The sequence below is a fragment of the Rosa chinensis genome, chromosome 3 (assembly GCF_002994745.2).
Source record: "Rosa chinensis cultivar Old Blush chromosome 3, RchiOBHm-V2, whole genome shotgun sequence".
Taxonomy (NCBI): domain Eukaryota; kingdom Viridiplantae; phylum Streptophyta; class Magnoliopsida; order Rosales; family Rosaceae; genus Rosa; species Rosa chinensis.
The window spans coordinates 19,485,437-19,509,644 of NC_037090.1; the positions used below are offsets into that span (position 1 = coordinate 19,485,437).

General features: G+C 36.9%; 2 protein-coding genes and 1 pseudogene across 2 annotated transcripts; 1 reads left to right on the plus strand and 2 right to left on the minus strand.

Annotated features, from left to right (window-relative positions):
* Positions 1 to 4,248: 4,248 nt before the first annotated feature.
* LOC112194256 lies at positions 4,249 to 7,709 on the plus strand (annotated as a pseudogene).
* Positions 7,710 to 8,738: 1,029 nt separating this feature from the next.
* LOC112191311 (uncharacterized protein At5g03900, chloroplastic) lies at positions 8,739 to 14,303 on the minus strand. Its single transcript, XM_024330629.2, has 13 exons — positions 13,953 to 14,303; positions 13,669 to 13,776; positions 13,476 to 13,582; positions 13,257 to 13,382; positions 13,061 to 13,115; positions 12,902 to 12,967; positions 12,005 to 12,094; positions 11,126 to 11,191; positions 10,702 to 10,820; positions 10,533 to 10,619; positions 10,386 to 10,449; positions 9,566 to 9,709; positions 8,739 to 8,864 (listed from the first exon to the last, which is right to left on the minus strand). The coding sequence occupies exons 1-13, from the start codon at positions 14,301 to 14,303 to the stop codon at positions 8,739 to 8,741; spliced, it is 1,509 nt and encodes a 502-aa protein (XP_024186397.1).
* A 465-nt stretch (positions 14,304 to 14,768) lies between these two features.
* LOC112194257 (aspartic proteinase CDR1) lies at positions 14,769 to 15,605 on the minus strand. The gene has a single exon (XM_024334505.1). It carries the CDS (start codon positions 15,603 to 15,605, stop codon positions 14,769 to 14,771), a length of 837 nt encoding a protein of 278 aa, XP_024190273.1.
* Positions 15,606 to 24,208: the final 8,603 nt, after the last annotated feature.

Consider the following 24,208-nt stretch of genomic DNA (forward strand, 5'->3'; position numbering starts at 1 on the left):
ATTTTTGTCAAATACCGGAGTCTACAAGCACTTTTTTTTTTTTTTTTGGAACCCAGCCTAGCTGGGAGGCTCAGCCCCACGCCTGAGTCTACAAGCACTTTAACCGACAAAAAAAAGAGAGAAGAAAACAAGCACTTTAACCGACAGAAAAAAAAAAAAAAAAGAGAGAGAGAGAGAGAAAAAAAAAACCAATAAATGTGCAGTGTTTTCAATTTTATTTTATTAAATTTTTTTTTTTGGTGTGGCCTTTTGCCTCTCATCTACCAAAAGAGGATACAGAAAATAATAAGTATTGTTAATTTTTTTGGGCAAGTAATAACTATTTTCATCAATAGTGTTTACAAAATACATCATCAGCTATGAAATAAAACAATGCTAGTTTGACTCAATTAATCACCCATTTTAATTCTTTCGGGACGTTTCCATATTTTAAAAAATGAAAAAAATAAATGTGAAGGGATGGTTGGATTATTTTGGGGCAAATGTGAGTCTAGTCCCTGATCCTTTTTGTTAATTACGATCATTCCTAGACTTCTCGAATGCATTATCCGTGTCTAATTATCGAAAATCCATCAGGAGCTTAGGAGTTGATCACATTATATTGGAAATGGGTATAAGCTCTATTGTTGTGCAGAAACTTGACGGTGCTGACCAAAAATCCAAACAAAAAAAAAAAATCTTTGTTGAATTGTGAAAATGAAAATGAAGAAATCAACATAAAACTTACCATTGGCTCATACTCAATGCAGTAGCGGATTCCAAGATATAAATTAGAACAATACTTTCAAAAGAGGCATTGAAAATCAAATAAGAAAAAATATAATTTTCTTTTTTAAATGGAAAATTTCTTTTAAAGAAACACTAACGGAAGTGTAGAATTATATAACAAAATATTTTAGAATTTCTTTTTAAAGAAACATTAGCAAAAAAAGTGAAAAATTGGCAAAACAATGAAAGAAAATATTGTAACCAAAGAAGGAAGGTGAAGAAAATGGGAAGAAGAAAAAAAACAGACAATGAAGGTAGTGTAACTTAACCAAAGAAGAAAGGATGGTGAAGTGTGTGGTTTGTAGTTTTGTTCCAAAGAATAAAGAAAGAAGAAAATGGGGTAAAAGGATAAAAAGAACCAAGTTCGCTTCTAAGAAGATTCGAACCATAAATAGGGAGGAAAAAGACTCAGCTGGTTTGCCAACTGAATCAAAGTCGCTATCAATGCATGTCTTTTTTATATAACAGTAGAATAATTTGGGGTGGGCTATAGCCCTGACTTTTTAATTTTTATATGTTGCACCATAACATTTTCAGTTCTTACTGATTTACCCCTTACTATCAATTTCTCATTAATTTTTTTGTAATTTCATCCAAATTTATAATAAAACTCAATTAACATATGATGAAATTATTTTCAAAATTTACACCATAATACGTTAACTTTTGTACTTTTACATCATTGATAAAATATTTAGAAACATGTCTAGGTAACTTATTAGGAATAAAAAAATTAACATCAAAATGCATTGATGTATGTAGCATGCATGCATGTGAGTTGAATTTGACTACAAATTTGGATGAAATTACAGAAAACTTGACCTCAAATTGACTAGAGAGGGTAAATTGGCAGAAAATGAAAGAGGGAGGGTGCAAGTGATCAAAATTGAAAAGTCAAGGAGTAAAAATTGACAAAAATGGAAAAAGTTGGGGGTTAATTTGACTCTTTTTGCCTAATTCAATACATGTGGCTAATATCCACTTAATCTTTCAGTCTCTTAAATGAGAATGACTGGATAATGGGATCCACATTAGTGGGTATCTGATGCGTTGTATAGGGGTGTACAAAACATGGTACAAACCGGCCAAACCGGCCAAAACCGACCAACAAATATGGTTTGGTTAAGGTTTTTTAACTTTAAAAATTGAAAATTGGTTCACTATTGAACCAAACCATTTATGAACTGGGTTGGTTTGGTTTCTCTTGTACTTAAACCGCGGAACTTGAACCAACCGGTATGTTTGAAATATAAGAGAATTACACACACACACACACACACACATAATAAATATATATTTATTTGTCTGGTTTGTTATAAGTAAGTTCTAAATCTCCAGTTATAACTTTATTCTAAAATGATATACTATCATATTGAATTCAAGGCCCAAAGGCCTAAAACCTTAGTATATTGATTATACGCATTTATATGCATATAATTATATCTAAAACACTATAAATAAGCTAATTCTCATGTCAATTATTAGGTAATTAATTCACTTTTATTTATTTTGTAGAAAATAAGCAGAGTTACTGAAATCGTGGGAAAATGACGCGAAAATGAAGCAAATTGAGGTATTCCGACAAAAGGACAAAATAGTAGAGCATCGGTCAAGCACTAGTCGACACGGTCAAGAAATGCGGAAGAAAATTGGGGAAAAGAAATAAATTGAAGAAAAGGAAAATTACAACCTTAATTAACCATTAGTTTTAATTAACCAATGGTTAATTAAGGCCAATCATGTGCTGCACGTTACCTTAATTGGAAGGGTCTAAAATCATTGTTGACACATGGCAGCAGTATAATTAGGCATGGTGGCTTAATTAAGTTAGGAAGCATTGCAGGCTTGCAGCGTGTTTTTGCCTCACTACACGCCAAAGACAAAATCCTCTCCTTCTCTCGCGCATCAACAGCCAGCCACCTATCTCATACCCATTCAAAACGACCACGTTTCCAATTAATCAGTCTCCTTGCAGCTATATATATTGGAACCCTCACTCACATTGGGGGAGAACCCTAGAGACACAGAAAGCGCCGAAACGCAAAGGGGAAGGGCTTTGCCCTTTCCCATCAGTTCCATCCCTTCTTCCCACAACAAACCACCACTATTTCTTTCTCTTCTCATATACCCACCAAGACCACAACCTCACACCTAACCAATTTTCATCATCTTGTCCAAGGATTTGGGTTAGGTATAGAGAAAGTATAATTCCAAGCTAGTCATGCTCACTCTCTAGTGTTGTTGTGACTAGTGTTGGTTTCTCTCTCTTTTCTCAACTCTATACTCTCTTAATTTATTGTAATTTGATGAATTTTGTTGTCGGTTTGTTGATGGGTTGTGAGTAATTTTCTTGTTAGGGGTTAGGGTTGTGTCCCTAACCCAAATTTTGTGTAAAAGATGTTTAATTTAATGTAATGATGTAATTTTTATATGTTGGATGCTTATATCTATTTTTGTTGGGTTAAAATGCATGTCTAGGAGCCTAGTCAACTCTAGGGTGTGTATTTTGAGCACGTCTAGGATGAAGTTAGAGGCTTGACCCCTCTAATTCCTAAGCTAGAAACCTTCAATTTCGTATTCGAGGGGTTATGAGTATGGTGATTTAAACCCGTTGCGTGATTGCGCGGGCGGGTCGCTTAGTAGTCTAATTCCTCGATCTCTACGCCTCTTGATGTGAATTAGTGACCCTTGAACCGGCTCTAATTCATGCCAAGTGAGTTCCTACGGCCCTTGAACCGGAGTAGGAATACCATGAAAGAGAATTTAGGTCCTTGAGCCTTGAGCCTTGAACCGCCTTGGATACGACTACCGCCAAAATAGAAAATATGCATCTACATTAGATTAGCTTCCGACACATGAGATTTGGTGAAGGAACCTCCCTAGCACCCGACATTCTCATTTTTATTGTTTACATTTCATTTTTATTTTTATTTCTTTACATTCATTATCTTTTTGTTAAGTTGAAATCAACTCCCAAATATTGAACTCTTCCACTCATTTGTGCATATCCACCACTAGGTTCTTAGTTTTGATTAGGCTTTGGTGAAAACCAAAACTGAGCATTGTTAGGGCTTGGTGCCTTAGATTAACATTTTTATTTATTTTCTTTTTCTTTTCTTTGTTTGCTAAGTGTCTTTATTTCCGATCACCCAAGGATTGTGGGTTAGCCACTAATCCCCGTGGTATGATAAACTTTGGGCATTATACTTCCCTATCTTGACAATGATACGTACGCTTGCGTAAATGTGTAGTCAAGTCAATGGCGCCGTTGCCGGGGATTAGGGTTTAATAGCCTTAATCCATTGGTAAATCGGTTCTTTAGGTCACTTTAGCATATTTTTATTTCTTTGTTATTAAAAAAAAAAAAAATTGGTTGTTTATTTTGTTTGCTTACTCTCTAATTTTATATTTTCTAATTTTTTTTGGTTACTAATCTCACTTGTGGAAACTCATAGGCATATATTTTTCTCACATTGAGCTATGGATCAATGGAGCTATGGATGGGAAGACCCGAGGGGATATGAGCAAGACAACTTCTATGGTGGAGGTCATCAAGAGTGGAATTCTTATGCGGTGGGTTCTATGTCCTCTTGCAATGGAACTTGTGCTTTGTGTAATTCTCCGTGGCATTCATCTTTTGAGTGTTCTTTGAGATTTGAGTGCCCGGATTTTATGCAAGAGTGTGAGTACGAGATGGGCATGTATCAAGAGACATTTGTACCCGATGCATATCCACAAGAAGAAGCTTATGAGCCTAGTAAGGAATTCGTTGAAGGACTACTAGCTCAATTGCAAGCCTCCCGAGATCTTTTACATGCCTCTCAAGCTAGGATTTCACAAGAGACCATGGTTCCCGAAGGACTACTAGCTCAATTCATAGGCATCTTCTTTGTTTATTTAAATAAATAAAATCCCATGAGAATATCTTATCTTTGATAAATATCCCATCACTATCATTCTTCTGTGACCTTTCTTTTGTAATAAAATAATGAAAACATTGCAATTTCTAATAATCAATCAACTTTTGTAACTCAGGACTTCATTCTCTGAAATTTCCTTAAATTTGAAGTACCGAAATAGAAACGGAAACCGAAATTTGAATCCTTGCCTATAATCTAGCTACGTCAAGAAGCAATCTCTTACTGCCTATGATAGTTATCAAAATTAATAAGTGTTTTGATTGTACTCAAAGCCAATAACTGTGGCCTAAAATATAGTATTGCATTCCTATTAGGAAGGAGAATCTGCAACGAGTGGCCTATAGGAAGGAGAATATGCAACGAGTAGCCTATATATAGAGGCTAAAATAGAACAACAAGACAGTAGAAAAGAATATTTCAATTCAGGGTTAATTTGATGATTTTATTCATATCCCACAATGAGGGTATATATACAAGTACAAAGGAGTAGTCTAACTCTAATAGGAAACAATCTTTCCATAATTACAGGATATCCTAATTAAATAAACTCCTAATTACATACAGATTTACAGCTATTCTACACTCCCCCTCAAGTCTATGCACCATCATGCCCAACTTGTCAACCGAGCTGTCAAATACCTTCCTGAATTGTGTTAATTTTTTCTAGTTTTAATTAGTTAAATCCTAATGAAAACTAGAAAAAATCTAGTTCAGTTTTAATTTACACCAAATAAAAATCAAAGATATAATATAGTTTTACTACCTCATCTCATTTTTAGATATGCTATTGTGGAGGAATTGGCGACGCTAGGTGCAGATGTCCATACTCGTGCTCGGCATGAAGCCCAACTAAATGAGCGGTTGAGTCAATGCCTCAATGGAAGACAAAGGTTCGGTCTGTGATTTGGTCTCAAATTCCCAACGAGAGGAGCTCATGAACAAGGTCTCATCACTCTTCAATTAGGAAACTAAACATCATATCCTAAGTATTCCATTTATATCATTTGTATTATATCAATTACCAACCGATACTGTCCTTATCTAACCGTGTGGTTAATTCTAACGCAATTAAGTCGAGCCTTATAGACGCATAAAGTATATGTAAATATAGCAACCATGCATTAAAAACCACGTTTGCATGAAATCTGTCAAGCACATATCAAAATTTAGCTAATACGGAAATTCGGTAAACCTTGCAGATTGTGAACAAAGGCAGCTGAAGCACAAGGAGGGCAAGAGTCCCCCAATAATGCCCCTCATGATCCACCCCATAGTTAGCTAAGCAGTCAGCCACTTGATTCCCTTCTCGATAAATATGTGAAAAACGAATCTGCATAGAGGAGAGAATGGTACAACAATTGACCCAATCAACACTTAGACGCCAAGGGACTGAGCAATTTCTATTGGCAAGAAAGTGAATTGCTACCGCTGAATCACACTCAATCCAGAGAGAAGTCCATCCTTTTCCTGATGCTATTAAAACGGGATAAATAATGGCCCAAGTGATCACGGAAAATACCTCCAAAGCCTGCGAGGCCTGGCGTCCCACGAGCAGCACCATCTGTATTAACCTTTAACTGAAAAGCACAAGGAGCATGCCAATTTACCTCACGAATTTGATGTGTGCTTGAGGCTCTACCGTTGATTCCAAGAGCACTACAAATACAAAGCTCATCTACTGAGTTACACATAATTCCAAAACCCCACGAATCAACCTCTCGAATTTGCTGCTTGATAGAGTGAATCGAGTAATCAGCAGTTAAGCGACGCTCATCAAAACGAATAGAATTTCTAGCGTCCCAAAGAGAGTAAAAGCCAGCTCCCATCATTCCCCACCAAAGCAATTGCAATTGAGTACCAAAACCATAGTTCTGTTCGATTTTATTGGACTTCAGGTAGGTTCCCTTTCCCAAATCTCACAAACTATCAATAGATTCCGTAAATAATTTATCCAATGTTTAAACAAAAATATTAGATTACTTCACAAAAGCATATAGATACAATTATATAAACATACAATTCTTCATTGTAATTTGATAAATGGATCATGAATCATAACCTGAATGGTCACTCAATCCAAGCTTAAGTGTTATGCGCTTCTCTCATGTGGTATTCTATTATGGGGCAAGAAAACTATATTACCAATGATTAGAGAGCACAGGGACCTAAGCCTTATATAGAGCCTTGTATATTCTGTATCCTCCCATAAAAGAAACATAATCATATTCCAATTAAATCTCTATTAATACATATCCATTTTGACTTGCTAACTTAATAGCCAAGTCATATATTAGATTTCCTACACTTTATTTATTTAGAATCCACATAAATAAAGTCTCTGGGAGTTAGATTCTCAATGATTCTCTAATTACTTATTCTGCAAATAATAACAAGTTGTGCCGAACGTAAACTTAGGATATAGTCCAAAAATTCTTACACATACCACTTGTGCCAACTAGCACATGCATCCTCTTCTGAAAGCTTCAGGAGCTGGTAACATCATTCCTGTGTCTTCTGCTGCTGGTGTGGTATCACTTGGTAAGGTTGGGAGTATATACGGTGCAACTAAAGGTCCGCTTTTGATTTCCACAAATTTTATACACCATAAATTGAAGGTGAAACGTGATGGCCGATCTCTTCTCTACTATATTTCAGGAGCAATGAATCAATTGGCCCAAAACTTGGCTTGTGATGGGCGAAAGACAAGATTAGGATCAACAGTGTTGCACCTTGGTTCATCAAAACTCCTCTTGTTGAACCTGTAAGATATAGTAGATAAATGATTTCGCATACCTATACTTTTCACCCAATTAATTCACGGTATCGATTCTTCACATGCAGGTTTTGAGTAACGAAAAGTTTTTGGAGGCTGTCATCTCTCGAACCCCATTAGGACGTACTAGAGAGCCTGAAGAGGTGTCTGCATTGGTGGCATTTCTATGCCTTCCGGCAGCCTCTTACATAAGAGGGCAGACTATTTGCGTTGATGGAGGGATGACTGTCAATGGCTTCCACTTCTAGTGACGACTGACAATGAATTGGAACTTGGAAGCAATATAGTCTCACTTCTGGAGACCATCTTAATTAATCCCCCACTCTTCCAATGAACGTCAATTGGGAATAGCACAAATGGCAGTTTGCCAAAGACTTTGCTATAGACTCTCATCTAGTTATTAATTTGAATTTTTTGAATTTGAACTATGAAAAAAGATGGTCATAAGCTTAAGATATTGGCATCTCTATATTCACTTTGTCACCGATGTATCAGTAATATGGAACTCTAATATTAGATCCAAATCGAAAAATTTCAGTTATTTGGTTATTGCTGATGTTCAATTTAAGTTTATTTAGATTCATTTCAATTCACCTACTTCGTCCCGATATGTACGACAAATCACTATAGATGTTAAGTTTCTTCGCCATTTGTAGCTCAAGCAAGGTATATGTTGCAGTATTGGTGTCTGAACTTCCAAAATTTCCAGGTTTGTCCCTTTAACTGTAGGGACTGCATGTGTTAGTTAAGCACAAAAGTCACTGGACTTTTTTGAAGTTGAGAGTCATTCTGGTCAATTGTTACCTGGATTAATTTGGCAGTACACCACAAAACGTATATATACATGAGCCAGCTGGGATGCTTAAAAGTCTTAATTTGTAAATAGTAAACTTGTCCACTTGAAATGTATATTACAAAGTATCATTTCCCAGCTGCACGCCTGCACCCGCACAAAAGAAGTATGTTTATGAACAAATGCAGGTACCACCGAGGGTGCATCAACAGCTTGCGAAATAAGACTTCAAGTGTAAAGTTTTCGCAGCCAGAGTTGTGAAACACTAATGCCTTTAGTAGCTTCAGTCACTGAAACAAAACAAGTGATATAGTCCGCTATCAGTAAACTGAAAAAAGCACTACAAGATATTCCGATCCTTGGTCATCAATCCTTATGTCCTTAAATCCTGAACCAACTAAGCATTTGCTTCAGACAATTTTAGAATGGAAACATAGTGCATTAGACGAGAAATGAGATCTTACCAAGTAAAAGTAGCCTTTTTCTATGACTTGTCTATCTGTTGAAACCCTCTATCCAACTCTTGTTCAAACAAATCCTTGGAAGAGCTATAAACAATTCTGTCCAGCCCTATGACAATTCTTTGGGCCATGTTCCGAGCACTGAGGAGCTGAATAGAATCATGCATTGTAACAAAGTAAATGTTTATTCATCAGTGAAGAAACAAGTCAATCATTAAATCTGGGTATCAGTTGTGTCTTAATGATCGAGGCCAAAAGAAAATGTAGACAGTGTGCAACATAACTATAAATCTATAATGATTATGTAATAACTTGAGCTTCCTAGCCAATCCTAGGACAACTTCATGGGAGTAGCGCCCATTAAGTAATAACGATATGATCCTATGTTTTTAGAAGTGTACCTAATACCCTAAGTCAACTTTATGGGAGCAGTCAAGTGCAGTATGTAACAGGTCACAGAGGTAGTTTCGCAGATTAAGTAATCTTAGTAGAGAGAGAGAGAGAGCAGTAGCGGATATTAATTTGTTTTTATTGCTCTCTGACATTGCCTCTCTCCCCTTCAGCAGAAGTAGAAATTGTAAGCAGCATTAGACTACAATCCCCTCCAGTCTTACAGCATAAAATGAAGTAAATCATGCATCACGGTACAAATATGATGATTTAGTACACTTTCAGATTGAACCTAAAACAAAAAAGTCCATACACACAATTTACTTAAATAGAAAAATAGTAAAGGGCAATTAGCTGGGAGTCATAGTTATCCAAACATATAATAATGCAACACTTGAGAACATAGCAGAGAGCAATGAACCTTTAACTGAAAAACGGATGCAAAATTTGAAAGAGATACCTTTCGTCTTAGTGATAGATCAGGCAATTCAATGTCTTGAGCAAATTGCTGTCTGGCTTGATTTCTTTTTTCTATGTCAGCATTTGTCTTGAGCAAGACAAACCCCCGGAACAGAGGAATTACAAAGAAGAAACCAGCATAAATCTGCAAATCTCAAGGAGATAAATCAAACTCAATAGAGTCTGTTGAATTAATGGTGAACATATAAGCATTGAGTAAAGTTCAGTCTTTGCAACTACTTAAGAGATTAGTTGAAACTATTATATACTAAAAATCTTATCTGTTAACTAAAAGATCATGCATCGTAGGCGCAAGTTCAGAAATCTTTAGCAGTTGAACATTAGAAATCATAGATTAGATTTCTATACAAGTCAACTACAAAGATGCACACAAGCAGAATTCTATGTTCTGAGCCATTCATCACGAGGACATCGATCAAGCCCAGTTGTTTGCTACCGTATGAAGAGAGCAAGCATACAAATCAGTTTTTAAGTTTGAAGGTGACAAAAAAGAAGAAACCACGTCAGAAACTTATTGACACACATGAAATTCCGAGAGGCCATGCTAAACAACATGACACAAAAAAGTTAGAAGATAGCTGTAACGCCATTGAACAAGTTGATAGGATGATCATATGAAAGTAGCCAGTTGGGCAAATTCTGCCACCATTATCACAGTCAAGGAAAACACAAGTAACACTACTTTCACAAAAACAGAGGATAATTGAATATTCATGCAAATTCTCGCAACTATTTCACAGAAATATGTACATATTGAGGTACAAGTAGGAAATTTCTATTTAACTGAAATTAAATTATACCTGAAGTAGAGGATTTATGCTTGTAATAAACTTGATAAAACCAACTTGTGCAACTATAGGATCCCTTCGAATGAGAATGGAGTGGTGAGATAAGAAAAATATAGAGCACACAGAAGCAAGCAATAACAAAGTTCAAGTCAAACATACTGTAATAGGCCTCTCAGAATGAGAACCCCAAATACATTGAGTCCACCAAGTCCAACGACCATTGCTCTCTTAGCAATACTAATTTTACTGCAAAGAGAAAACTTAATCGATAAATTTATTTGCAGATGAAACTCACGGAACAATTGGAAAAGACAAATAGAAAAAGGACCTAAATTGCCATTTCTCCTCCTTCAAAAATTTATCAGCTTCTCCAACAATCTCTGGACATATTCTCATCTTCCTAGAAGCTGTGCGCTGTAGAGATGGAAACTGGTACAGAATGTTTCCCTGCATAATATGCATTTTTTACATTTAAATATTTCTGAATGAATAATATATTTCCTTGTCTAAGAGAACTAAGCCATTAAAAAAGGCATGGGTGGGATTGCATGAAGCAGAATGGCTTGAAACCCAGGAGTTAATAGTATCAACACCGTGCAACAAACACTACTAACTAATGTGATGATATCATAAATTGCAAGGACATCACAGTCCAAAACAGAAATTGATTTTTCCAACACTTATTTATGTCAATATGTATATGCAGAAACAAAATAAATGTCATTGATTTAAATCAAATATGTTAAACATACCTCCTCATCTATTAAAGGCTGACCCTCATACCGTGAAAGAACAGGTAAGATGTATGCTTCATCAGTCTGAAATTTGCAGAGTAAAAAGACGTTAAGCGGCAGAATAAGGAATAAAAAGGAAAGACTTACCTAAAGAAAAAAAATTGAGATTTTCCAAACACATGAAGTGTTTGAACTTTGATCTGATTTTGTTTATTTATTTTTTTGAAAAGAAACACTTTCAATTAAAAGAAAAGAAGTATAGGAGCTGTGGACAAGAAGTTCACAGCAGAAAATAATTTGGAAAAAAACTGATCAGATTGAAATGCTCAATATGATGTCAACCAACACAACATAATCCGGGAGTTTCATTTATGGTAGGAAAGCTTTTAGTCGAATAAAAGCTCTCCTACCATCAATGAAGCTCCCGGATTTAGTTACTGTTCATGAGGACTTATGCGAATTCATTGTTTTCGAATAACAGAAAGGTCATGGATTTAGTTACTGTTCACTAAATGAATTCATTGTTTTCCAATAACAGAAAGGTCATGCCATGTACAGGAACGATTCTATTTACTGTTCATGAGGATTTATGCGAATTAATATTATTAGATTTCCACACCAGAAACTTCAATAAAACTTTGAAACTATAGAGCATCATGAAATGATCAGGCATGCTGCAGCTTTCGAATATTCATTCTTCGGGGACCACGGGGAGGGGGGAAAGTATCTAATATTTGCCAATGCTAGAAGTGTTCAGTTAACTAACTTAAATACAACTGCTTACTATATCTTATAAAATAAATCTCAGCAGAAACTAGTAACGAGACCAACACAAGAGCAAAACTTTTTCACATGAACGATTGGGAATTTGATGACGGCCATCATAACTACACTGACCAGAGTATCCCCTGTAGTTTCTATATCAAGATATGGAGCAAGCTCTTCAGCTGCAACAACACCACCATTAGAGGATATGTAGTTCCCAATCTGCATGTTAAGTTCAATAAATGATTGTGTTATTACATTTATATAAAGATTTATCATTATTTTTAATCACATTCAATAATAACAGGTCCAAGATGTATTGGTTATCAAATTATAAAGATTGGGAAAAAAAAAATAAAAAAGTCTCACATACAAAACTTTCCCAACCAAAAGTTTCATCTTGATCATATGTGGGCCACAGTTTCTGAGTAGGGTCCTCAATTTCCTTCAGTATTTGTGGAGAAACTTATAATCTTAAATATCACATCCTATAATATATATATACCTATCTTTAGGGCAGCAATAAAAGTTTAAGAAGTAATCATGGTAAGTTACAGTCACAGAACCAGTGTGATTCTGATGTTATGACTAGATATAACAAAACTTCTATCAAAGGCGTCCTCTTTTCTCTCCCAATTCACATCACAGTAACACTACTCTCTCTTTTTTTTTTTTTTTTTTTCTCTGACTCTTTTCGATTTAAGTGTCTGTCTACATATATGAAGGAATTTTAAAAGCATTTATGTTGCAAATCAGTCTAAAGCTCTGCACGAAGGATATTCTCTATTGCACAAATGCAGATCATAAGATGGAATCTACATATATATTGACAGGAGGGGGAGAGAGAGAGAGAGAGAGAGAGAGAGAGAGAGAGAGAGAGAGAGAGTTACAAATACCATTAAATTACTAGTGTAGGTAAGTTCTCAAAGAAAGAAATCTGCCTGTGTACATATATATATACAAACAATATATGAGCAGAAATAAATTGTTGTAAGCATCAAACCAATGAACTTAGTACTTGATCATTACCAGCTTCCATCTCTTTTCTTCGATTCCTCGATTTGGATCACCATCGCCAAATACAAATGAGAAGAACTAAAAGAAAACATGCAAACAGTCAGTTCTTTCCTTTTCAACATGCAAAACTTGAATGAATAAATATAATGAACGTTTCAGCCTCTCACTTACAGATTCACCAAATTTTAACGTCCCAGCAACTGGTTGTGGTTTTTCTTTTTGCTTCCTATAAACAATTGGGATCCCAGTACATTAATGACATAAACAATAAAGGAGGTTATTCGCAAAAGTCTTCTCAACAACTAAAATAACTCGAACTGCAACACTTCCACAGCACTTAATAAGAAACAAGGATAGCAGGGGTTACCGATACACTTCAGTCCGACACGAGGGAAAAACATCAATTGAATAATCATAACTCGTCCGATATGAACTTCCTCCACTAGCGAAAGAAGAAGTTGAAGACGTCGAAGGGATGACATCAACATTTTCACTATTATTTTAATCAAAACAATATAGTTAATTAACAGTCCTAGTAGTACAAAAGTGTTCAAATTCAATTGAAAACAGTATCCCGAAAACTTACTTTAAGGCAATGGCTATAAGGGCAACAAGAATTGCAGCGAACACAAGAATAATGGAAGCAATCAGAGTAGTTCCAAATGAAACCCTTGCTAAATACTCAGCCCCAGCCTGTCAAAACGCATCATATGAATGCCGATGTCTTGCATAACTTGAAACACGATGAAGAAATTATCAAATCCCATAAGCATCACTACCTTTGCCATCTCAAGCTGCGGCTCAACTCTCATTATGAAAGATCTGCCTACAAGTTTTGCTCGATAATCTCTGGGAAAAACATAGAGTACATCGCCTTCATCGGAGACCTATATATCCAGACCATAAGAATTGTACCATTTCACTAATATAATCTATAAAATAATCTAAACATGAGCTACTACATTTTCCATTCAATTTCTTCAGAAAACATAATTTACTAACAAAGTTCATGATTTTTGTTAACATAATGCATACGAGTATATAAATTTGTGAAAATTAGGACCTCCAAGAAGCCCTGAGTATCAGAAGCGAGAGCTTGCAAAGCGTTCTGAGCCTCATGGAGCTTAAGCCCAGCTCTGCCGGCCACGTCACCAACAGTCACTCTTCTTCCACAAGCGTCCACAGCGTCCATTGCTCGCTTTCTCACGTCGGAAGGTAACTTATCGCTCTCGACGGCACCGCCGGGCCTGATCGCTGCAATGCTGGCTCTGACAGCTGACGCGGAAGCCCTAGATTGTGGAAACCTGGAGGCAGCGCCCGGGAAATTGGAGGTTTGGGAACGATTAGGTAAAAGTGCAGCTTTGAAAACGAGAAGATGACGAGGGATTGGTGGAAGAGTGAAGCAGGTAGCCATGGATGCCATTGATTGATTTCTAAAACCTTCTGCCCCTCCTGGCTTGCATCGCAAGTCAACACATAGTCCAGTTGGCTCCTGGCTTTTAGTGCTTGCATGGGAGCGAAAAGAAACAAAAGGTAAAAACCACTAGCGGTCACTCCAAAGTTGGTAAACCGATAAAAATAGGGTACGTCGTTGGATAATGAACGGCATCAATGAGTCAAAAGCTCACATAAGCCATGAAGTACGGGAAAAAAAGTCTATAATTCTCATGAAATTAAAATTCGTGACATGAAAACGACATCGTGACATCGTCTCAAAGCAACAGAAGTAGTTGCATATCCATTTTCTAAACAATATATAACGGATAAGAAGCACGCTCAAAGTTTTTCATCATCTTCTCAAAGCAACAGAAGTAGTTGCACGATACTAAATTTGTTTATGGTTACATTTAGAAACACTCTGAATGGCCATAGTGTCTAGCTAGCTAGTTGTACAATCAGTTGGCTGGAAGGAGACAGTCTTGTTCTCAAGGTCATATCCTACCAAGTAGTTTATCTGTGCCCAATTCCCATAGGTTCCGACACCGCTGCCTCGGGAGAATGCTAAGCAAACAGTCTCATCATCCACCCTAACAAAAGTGTTGGAAGATTTTAGCTTCACATCTGCTCCTTTAAAATGGAAAGTGACATTGGGGCCAGGAAGAATATCATACTTAATCAAGAAACAAGACAGCCCAGAACCAGTCGGATCTTGCTTCACCTCCAGATCTCGATCTTTAAGTTCTTCTTCAATTGCTGATTTGAAACTGTCGTAAAGCAACTCCGGCAAGTACGTTAAGGTAGTCCCCGAGTCTATGATCATGTTACCCTTAAAGGCCTTGGCATCTGCATTAAGTGTGATATTGTTGGCTCCAACACTAATGCCTTGAAGCTCAACGATATAAAAGGTTTGAGTGGCGCTAACACCGTTCGAAAGCAAAGGGGTGGTGACCACTTCAGGACCTGATGAAGTATTCGGTCGACCAAAATACATCATGCTTGATGAGGTTGCATTAGAGTTATTAGACAGGAAAGACATTGCAGGATTAGGAACCAAACAATAAGAGAAATATTTCCCGCCAACCAAATACCCCCCTATTTGGGAGATAAACGACACAGCTCCACGTCCTAGTCCGACAATTCCCGACTCAATCCCACTGAAATCTCCTCCATTTTGGTGTCCACAACCAAATATAGTTTTGGGAATGGATGTGGAACCCAACGTAACAGTGTCGACTGTCGAGGGACAGGTTTCCTGTGTTATTAGACCCGTCGACATATGAATATTGATAGTCACAAGAGCTTGAATTACTGGAACAAAAGGAGGCTGGTCTTAGCAAACGACATTCGTTGGACATACACGAAAGAGCTCTGTAAGTTGATGAAGAAGCTGGATCAAAGAGAGGAGGGTTTTGCTCGAAACATTGCCTGCATGGCATGCATTGTGTCCATATAAGATCGCTTCCGGTGTCAACAATTCCAATGAAAGGTCTTGGTGGTGTACCGATTGATATGTTCACCAGGTAATCTCCTTCGCTGTACATTAGATGATCAGGCGATTCATCTTCTGATGAGGTGAAACGGTTGATGCGATCACGTGAACGTCGCAAAGCATTGCTTACTCGTTGCCAATTAGTTAACGACGAATTGTATAAGGGAGAAGATGGTGTGTCACGATGGATCATGTTGAGGCTAATAACACCGCCATGGTGAGGAACATTATCTTGTGCATTAGAGCGAACTAAGAGAAAGAGAATAACAATAGAACTTGCAATGGCGGAGAGTGAATGATATGGCGTCGCCATAAGAACTAATGGAGGTTATAGGACAGTTATACAGACTGAGAGAGCGAACGAGGGTGAGGGTGGCCCATTTATAGGAGAAGAAGGCCTGATAATCTTAGGAGCCAAGTAATCAACCTTTTCCATTAGTCAAGACATATTCTGAAATCTTTCTGATTTTCCCTGTGGCTTTTGAAAGATTTTTCTGAACCTCATTCCTGTTTCGTAGTAATTCGGATTTACGTTTCCTTTTTCAAGTCTTGTTTTGGATCTCTGCCCTTTTTCGAGGGAAAGGAGGTCAGATTTTATTGATGAAAGATGTCTAAAAATTACACAACTTCAGCTGCTAAAGTAGATTTTATTAAAGTAGATTTTATTAATGCAGCTGAAAAAAAGAAGGGGAAGAAAAATAAAAAGTCTCCACGGGGAGAGATAGCAGCCATCAGATGTGCCACCCTAGCTATTTGCACTTCTCTTTGTATGGATCTCTGCCCTTTGAATTTGCTTTCCCTTTTAGTGTTTTCCTTAGGCCGATTCGGTGATCAGCTGTATGCCTGTATGATGTAATTGTTCAATAAAAAGTTAAAAGTGTTATTTGCTTATTTCCCGTTGCAATGATAGGGGGTCTCAATGAGGTCTAAGATTTGTGGCCTCAAATTCTAGGTGTCATGTCATGTAAGCAAATACAAATTTTATTTTTAATTCCACATAATATATCTTGCCACATCATACTATTGCAACACCAACTTTAATTTACCATTTTTTTATAGATGTTAGGGGGTGAATCAATGACATTAATGAATATAATTAGGTGACGAAAAATAATATGATGAATTATGTATTAATTTAAGGAATATGTCTATAGATTCTTTGACTAATATTTGTCTTCATTTAATTAAATTCTTTCCTATAATTTTTCTTTCCAAATAGCATTGATATATTGAATTAAGTGTCGACAAATCAGCATTAACTTTTCTTTCCAAACATTGATTAATTTCATCCAAAAAAATAGATGTGTTTTAGGCTTTAAGGGCAGAATGGGAATCAGAAAAATCAAAAACTGACTTTTTTTAACATCACCTCATTATTGATAAGGACTAAATTAATATTATTAACAATTTATTATGGACCTTTTTATCAAGTGGGAAACTAGGTGACATTTTTATCATTTCACTCTGTAATGTGACATGTTCCATCATTTCCCTTTAATAAATTGAATTTGAAAAATGCTTGTGTCCAAATTAAGAGGTAAAACTCAAATCTAACGTTTATTATATATAATCATATGAATATGTATTTTTCATATTATATTTTCAAAATTTTCTAAGTTCAAATTCATACTCATTTGCAGGGTTGGCAAGGGAAGTTCCTCTCAAAAGCGGGTAAGCTTGTTCTTATTAAAGCTGTGGCTCAAGCTATTCCCACTTATTCTATGAGTGTGTTCCAGTTGCCAATTGGTGTTTGTAAGAAGTTCCAATCTAAGGTGAGCCAATTTTGGTGGAGTAAAGGTGGTGGTGCTAGAGGTATACATTGGGGTGGCTGGGAGAAGTTATGTAAAAGAAAAGTAGATGGAGGTCTTGGTTTCAGGGATTTGCGGACGTTCAATCAAGCAATGTTAGCTAAAACTGTCTGGAGGATTTTCTGGGGTAGGAGGTCGTTGGTTAGTGAGATTTTGCAAGCTAAGTACTTTCCGAACACATGTTTTTTGAATGCTTCTTTGGGGACAACCCCTTCGGCAGTTTGGAGAGGATTGATTTGGGGTAAACAGGTGCTTGATTGTGGAACTAGGTGGCGTATTGGAAATGGTCAGCGCGTTAGACTTCGAGACGATCATTGGTTACCTTGCCCTACTAGTTTTAAAGTTGTATCACCTGTAAATCTTCCAGCAGAGTGGACTGTGGCTAACCTACTTACAGAGTCTGGGGCTTGGAATGTTCCTTTAATAAAATCAAGCTTCCTAGATCATGAGGCAGAGATGATATTAAGTATGCCTTTGGGGTTACGAATGATTCCGGATAGGTTGGTTGGCATTATACGAAGAATGGAAGCTACAGTGTGAAAACGGGGTATTGGGTGGCTCATGATTTGATAGCAAAAAAGAGTGGAAGTGTGGCTGAATGTAGCTCTTCAAGTGTGTCGGTAGTTTGGAGGAAAATTTGGGCTTTGAAAGTACCACATAAAATTAAACTATTGCTTTGGAGGGCTATTCTTAATTATATTCCATGTGGCCAGAATTTGCAAAGAAGAAAGATAACACCAGATGCCTCGTGTTGGCTTTGTAATGCAGCTGTGGAATCTACAATTCATGTATTTTGGGAGTGTCCTCATGCAAAAAGGGTCTGGAAGCTTTCTTTTTTACGTGAAGTATGTAAGGTATGGCAAGAACCATCTCTATTTGACCTTATTGCGCATGTCATTGATACCACTGTTGGAAGTGACTTGGAAGCTTTTGGATTTATTGTTTGGTGGATTTGGAGAAATAGAAATCTTCATCGTCATGGTGAAAAGACTTTAAAGCCAGAGGAATTAGTTTCTGCAGCTGGAGAGTGGCAGCTACAATTTGATGAAGCCAATGCGAAAGCTAACAAGTGTGAACCGAGAAGAGATGTGCAAGGAACAGCGAAGGAGAATCTGAATTTGGAGTGTCATGTTTGGAAACCTCCTGATTTGGGCTGCCTCAAGATGAATTTTGATGGGGCAACGGATGTTAAGAAAGGTGTATGTGGGCTGGGAGTTATTTTCCGAGATCATCAAGGAAATCTATGGGGGGCTATGGCAGTTCCCCAGGTTGGTAATATTTCACCGAGGGCTGTGGAGTCTTTGGCACTACTGCATGGTCTCAGGTTTGCTCTACATGTTGGATTTTTGAGTTTAGAAGTTGAGGGAGATGCGCTAACAGTACTAAATGCATTGTGACAGGACCCGCCCCGAATTCCACCTTGGAATCCGAAGTGGCCCTGCGGGACCCACTTTTTAAGAAGGTCTACCAAAAATTTCGGCATAACCTCCCTTAAAAATGGACAACCCAAAAACCTGTGGAAAACAAACTTCACTTCTAATAATCCAACCACAAATTCCTGGAGCCACCCTGCTCCCATCATTCAACCAACTCAAGCCCAAAAATAAGAGTGTATCAAGTAATTCAAGTCTAAGAAACTCCAAGATTATAATACTACAATTCACAAAGTTAGGTCATAGACCTCAAATATAATTCATACAAGTTTGGGTCTCAAATCCCATAGTAATCAGAGCATTCTAGGAATATAAATGGACAAGGAGTGCAGTAGGTTAAACAGGTAACCTACAGAGTGTGATGGCGGAAGCAGGTGCGGTCACTATGGCTCACTCTGGTACGCCGAGCAGCAATACTGCAATCTGGGCATTTGAAACCGAAGGGCCCAGGGAAAAGTATATAAAAACGTTAGCGTGAGTGGACAAAAATAAATGATTTTAAACCAAATGGATTTTATACTTTCCCATATTTATTTCTTTAAAATTCCCGATGCATGCAATGATTAACAAAAATAAAATAAGAGGAGTTCCGCTCTTGAAAGCCGACTAGCCCCGCTAGTCACAAACGAATAAAAGAAAAGGTTGAAACTCCGATACTCAAGGAAATAAAACCGGCCCCGCTGGCTAAAATAAATCGGACTAGCCCCGCTAGTCGAAAATAGTATAAAGAGTAGGGGAAGACAATAGCCATACGAGTGAGCCACCCAGGCTCGGGTGATAGCCTCCCAGGCTAAAGTACTCTCATTACTCCCGTAATATACCCTTACGCCACTAAGTGTAGCGATAGGATACTAGGCTTCAGAATTACTGTCACAGAGACAGTAATCAGCGCCACAAAGGCGGAGGGATTCGGTGATCCCATCACCTAGCCACAAAGGCGGAAAATCAATGCTAGCAATGATAATAGTCACCCAAAGTATGGCAACAGAAAATCCGAAAACCAAGTAAAACCACAAATACATAAGGCTTCCCCATATCTTGTAAAAGAATTTCCCATGACGTGTCCCACACGCCAAGATAATCTCAAGTTCGAAATAAATAGGAGATAAATAAGTATAAAGATTAACTCCATCGAAATCTCATTACGAAAATCTCATAAAAATCACAAATCACCAAATATAAATAAAATATAAATAGTATAAATCCGAAAATCACATCGGAAATAAATAAATAAAGGAAAATAAGCATAATCCAATGACGTGACCCCGCACGCCATAAAACCTTCAAATAACCAAACATCCGAAACCATTTCTGAGAATAACCATATGCTCGGGAAAGTAATACGATGGATAAATTATAATCTCGGAACCTATTAAATAAATGCATGCATCATTCTTTGAAAAATAAAAGTCCACTCACAGTATATGATCAATCCTGACGTCGCTCGGTATTTTCCTCGTACGAAGACTCCTCTCGTCCTGTACGAATAGCACTCGTAAAAATATATTTACAGGACGGAAATTAACTTTACGATAATTAAAAATTGAAATTCATAACGTCCCCCTTCAAAATTCAACTCTTAATTCACATCGAATCCAACCATAATACTCCAACAATATTCGTTCATCGATATAAATAAGTTCTAATGTGAATTCGAAAGAGATTCGACGATCGAATTCACGTAAATCAATAATTAACCATTTATACTCAATTCGTAATTCTTCCAATTCCCACCAAACTTCATGTATACAATTCTACAGTCATTATAGGATTTATGGAGTCAAAAATTGTAATTAAAACTCAGCTCTACGCGCCACCCACAGTGGCCGCGCTTGGGGCCCACGCGCCATCGGCAACCACCACCAATGGCCACCAAATTTTGGCAGCACCACCTACTCAACAAACCCAATCTCTTTCTCAACTACAACAAGTTCCAATTTTACCTTGAAGGGCTCCAAATCGGCCGGTGAAATTTTTCCAGAAAACTCCAAGAACCCTAGAAATTTCAAATCGTTAATTCGACCTCTACATTGCAAATTGAAATGAAAGACCTTAGGGGAAATGATCTATGTCAAAAACCGAACCTTCGACGCAGGTTAGGTGGCCGGAGACGGCCGGAATCGCCGGAAATCGGCAAAACCCGCAAATTGCTACAGTAACCTTCCCAGCAAGAAATCAAGCTCCTCCGGCCAAATCTCCCCAAAATACCACCACAGATGCGTCAAGGGGGAGGAGACGAGCTTGGGGATGGCCGGATTTCGCCTTGGGTCGGCCGGAGGAGGGAGAAATCGGAGGAGGAAGAATCGGGCCGAAGAGGAAGGAAATGTCGGGGGAGAAGAGAGAGGGAGAGTTACCGGGTTTCCGAAAATGGAAACCTACAGTGGTAACTTTCCATATATATATATTTTTTTACCATAAACAGTAACTTCTACATTTTAAGCTATAACTTTCACATACGAACTCCAATTTTTACGTACCACATATGCACGCGCTCGGTTTAACGTCCTCTACAACTTTCATGAAGGAAATTTTCTCAAATTGTTAACCCATAAAAAGTCAACTTCTAACACCCCCCTAAAAGATAAAAACTGAAACCGAGGACGGCAAAACATAAAGAAATTCACTTCGATACAGATCAAGATAAATCGAAGACGGGGCGTAATACATTGCATGATGTGAGTGGTGATCTAAGTTCGGAAATCCATATTTTAGATGAAGTTAAGCAGTTAGTTTTATCGTTTTCTAGTTATAATTGGCACTTTGTGAAGCGTGATTGTAACATGGTTGCACATCGCCTTGCAAAGGAAGCTTTGCAGTTAAGTCAACCTTTTTTGTGTTTGGAGTCGAGACCAGGTTGGCTCCATCAGTGTGTCAGTATGGACTTCACTTGTGAAGTCTAAAGTGGGGAGAGTCTTCTTTAGAGCTCTTTGTACCCAATATCATTGTAATCTTTGTTATTTAATGAAGTTATTCATTGAAAAAAAAAAAAAAATTCATATACATGTGTTATGCAAATCCATTGATCAAATGTATGTGCAAATCTATTGACTGAACTACATTAAATGTTTTCTATTCTTTTTTTTTTTATCAAATTTTTTTTCTATTCTTGATTGAAGAAAAATTTTTGTTTAAGTTGTATAATGAAAAAAAATTTAGAAAAAAACTAAAATAATTTAGCGCAATTACATTTTTTGGAATGATAAGATAGTATCTTTTTCAAGAATTACATAGCATAATATGACAAATGGAAAATGATTTGTGGCCTCAATGAGGCCTAAGATTTGTAGCCTCAATCTTAGGTGTCATGCCATGTCATCCACACACATCACCTATTTGTCAAATTATGCTATGTAATTCTTGAGAAAAAGACAATCTTATCCTTCCAAAATCTAATGACTCTAAATTATTTTGGATTTTTTCTAAAGAAAAAAAAAATTGGCTTTCTTTCATTTTTTTTTTCGTTTCATTACACTCATGCTTAGATTTAAACAACATCAATCCAGAGTACAAAAAAAGTCATGAAATTCAGTCAATAGATTTGCACGTACGTTCAATTAATAGATTTGCATAACACATGTATATGAATTCAACGTTTGTTGGGTTCCTGCAAATTTTAGAAATATAATGTGAAAAATATATATTCATATGATTGTATATATTCTTTTGTTCATTGTTTTCTCTTTATGTAGGTAGGGTTTAAACGTTAGATTTGAATTCATTTTTTTTGTTTGTTTTTCCCTTATATCTAGATTGTAGATATTAATTCATGGCTGCTAATGTGTGAATTTTTTCTTACCTCTTAATTTAGACATAAGTATTTTTCAAAGTCAATTTATTAATGCTATTTTTTTTTTTGGATGAAATTAATCAATATTTGGAAAGAAAAGTTAAATGTCTATTTCTTGTCATATAATTCAATATATTAATACCATTTGGAAAGAAAAATTAAAGGAAAAAAATTTAACTAAATGAAGAAAAATATTGGCCAAAGAATCTATAAACATATCTCTTAAATTAATACATAATTAATAGCTGATATTTTTTTCGTCACCTAATTAAATTCATTAATGTAATTGATTCACCCCCTAACATCTAAAAGGAAATGTAAAAGGGTAAAGTTGGTGTTGCAATAGTATGATGTGGCAAGATATATTATGTGGAATTGAAAATAAAATTTGTATTTACTTACATGACATGACACCTAGGATTTGAGGCCATAAATCTTAGGCCTCATTGAGGCCCCATATCATTGCCCTATGACAAATATGTAATGTGTGTAAGTGACATGACATGACATCTAGAATTCAGACCACAAATTTTAGGCCTCATTAATTAGACCACAAATCATTTTACATTTACTCGCGATGGCATGCAGTGCATAGACTTGGAAAGAATTGTTATCTAACAAGGATAACAAGGCTGCCTTAGCTAATGGGTGTCTGGCACTTCGTCTGACTTCGATCGGAAAGAGCAAGAATTCTTGTATATATCTAACAAGTCGTTTTCACTGGAAACCAGTTGAGATCACCTTAAAAATAAAAATTCCACTCACTCACTAATACAATCGATTCGCTTTCTTCATTAGCAAATTTCATGAATTCCTAGGTGAATACAAGCACAAATTCCTAACAAATTCATAAACATTAATAGAAGCAGTCTGACCTCATTGAGCATAAGCCTAGCTCAAATGACCATGTCACCAATAGTCACTCTTCGTCCACAAGTGTACGTCCAGAGCTTCCATGCTCGCTTTCTCACACGGTCACACCGGAAGGTATCTTATCGTTCTCGACAGCACCACAGGGTCTACACGGTGTCTTGAAGATTGAACCTTCGAGGCAAAGGCCTGAAAAGGGGTACTGTTGTGGATGCCCCTCGTTTGGGCCCCTGGCTGTAGTAACCAATCTTGCTGCATTCATGAATGTATCTTTGTAGAATCATATGTCTGGCGCCTAAACACTGTATTAGATCCATCATTTTATCGAACAGATGATGAAGTACGGCCATCCCCATAGTGGAAGCTCCAAATAGAGTTTCATCATGTCGCATGTCTAAAAGCTCCATTTTAACTTGGTTTTGCTGATTGATCATCTCCAAATCCCACCACCCCACAAGACATGCTGTTAAAATGATAAATTACAGGATAAAA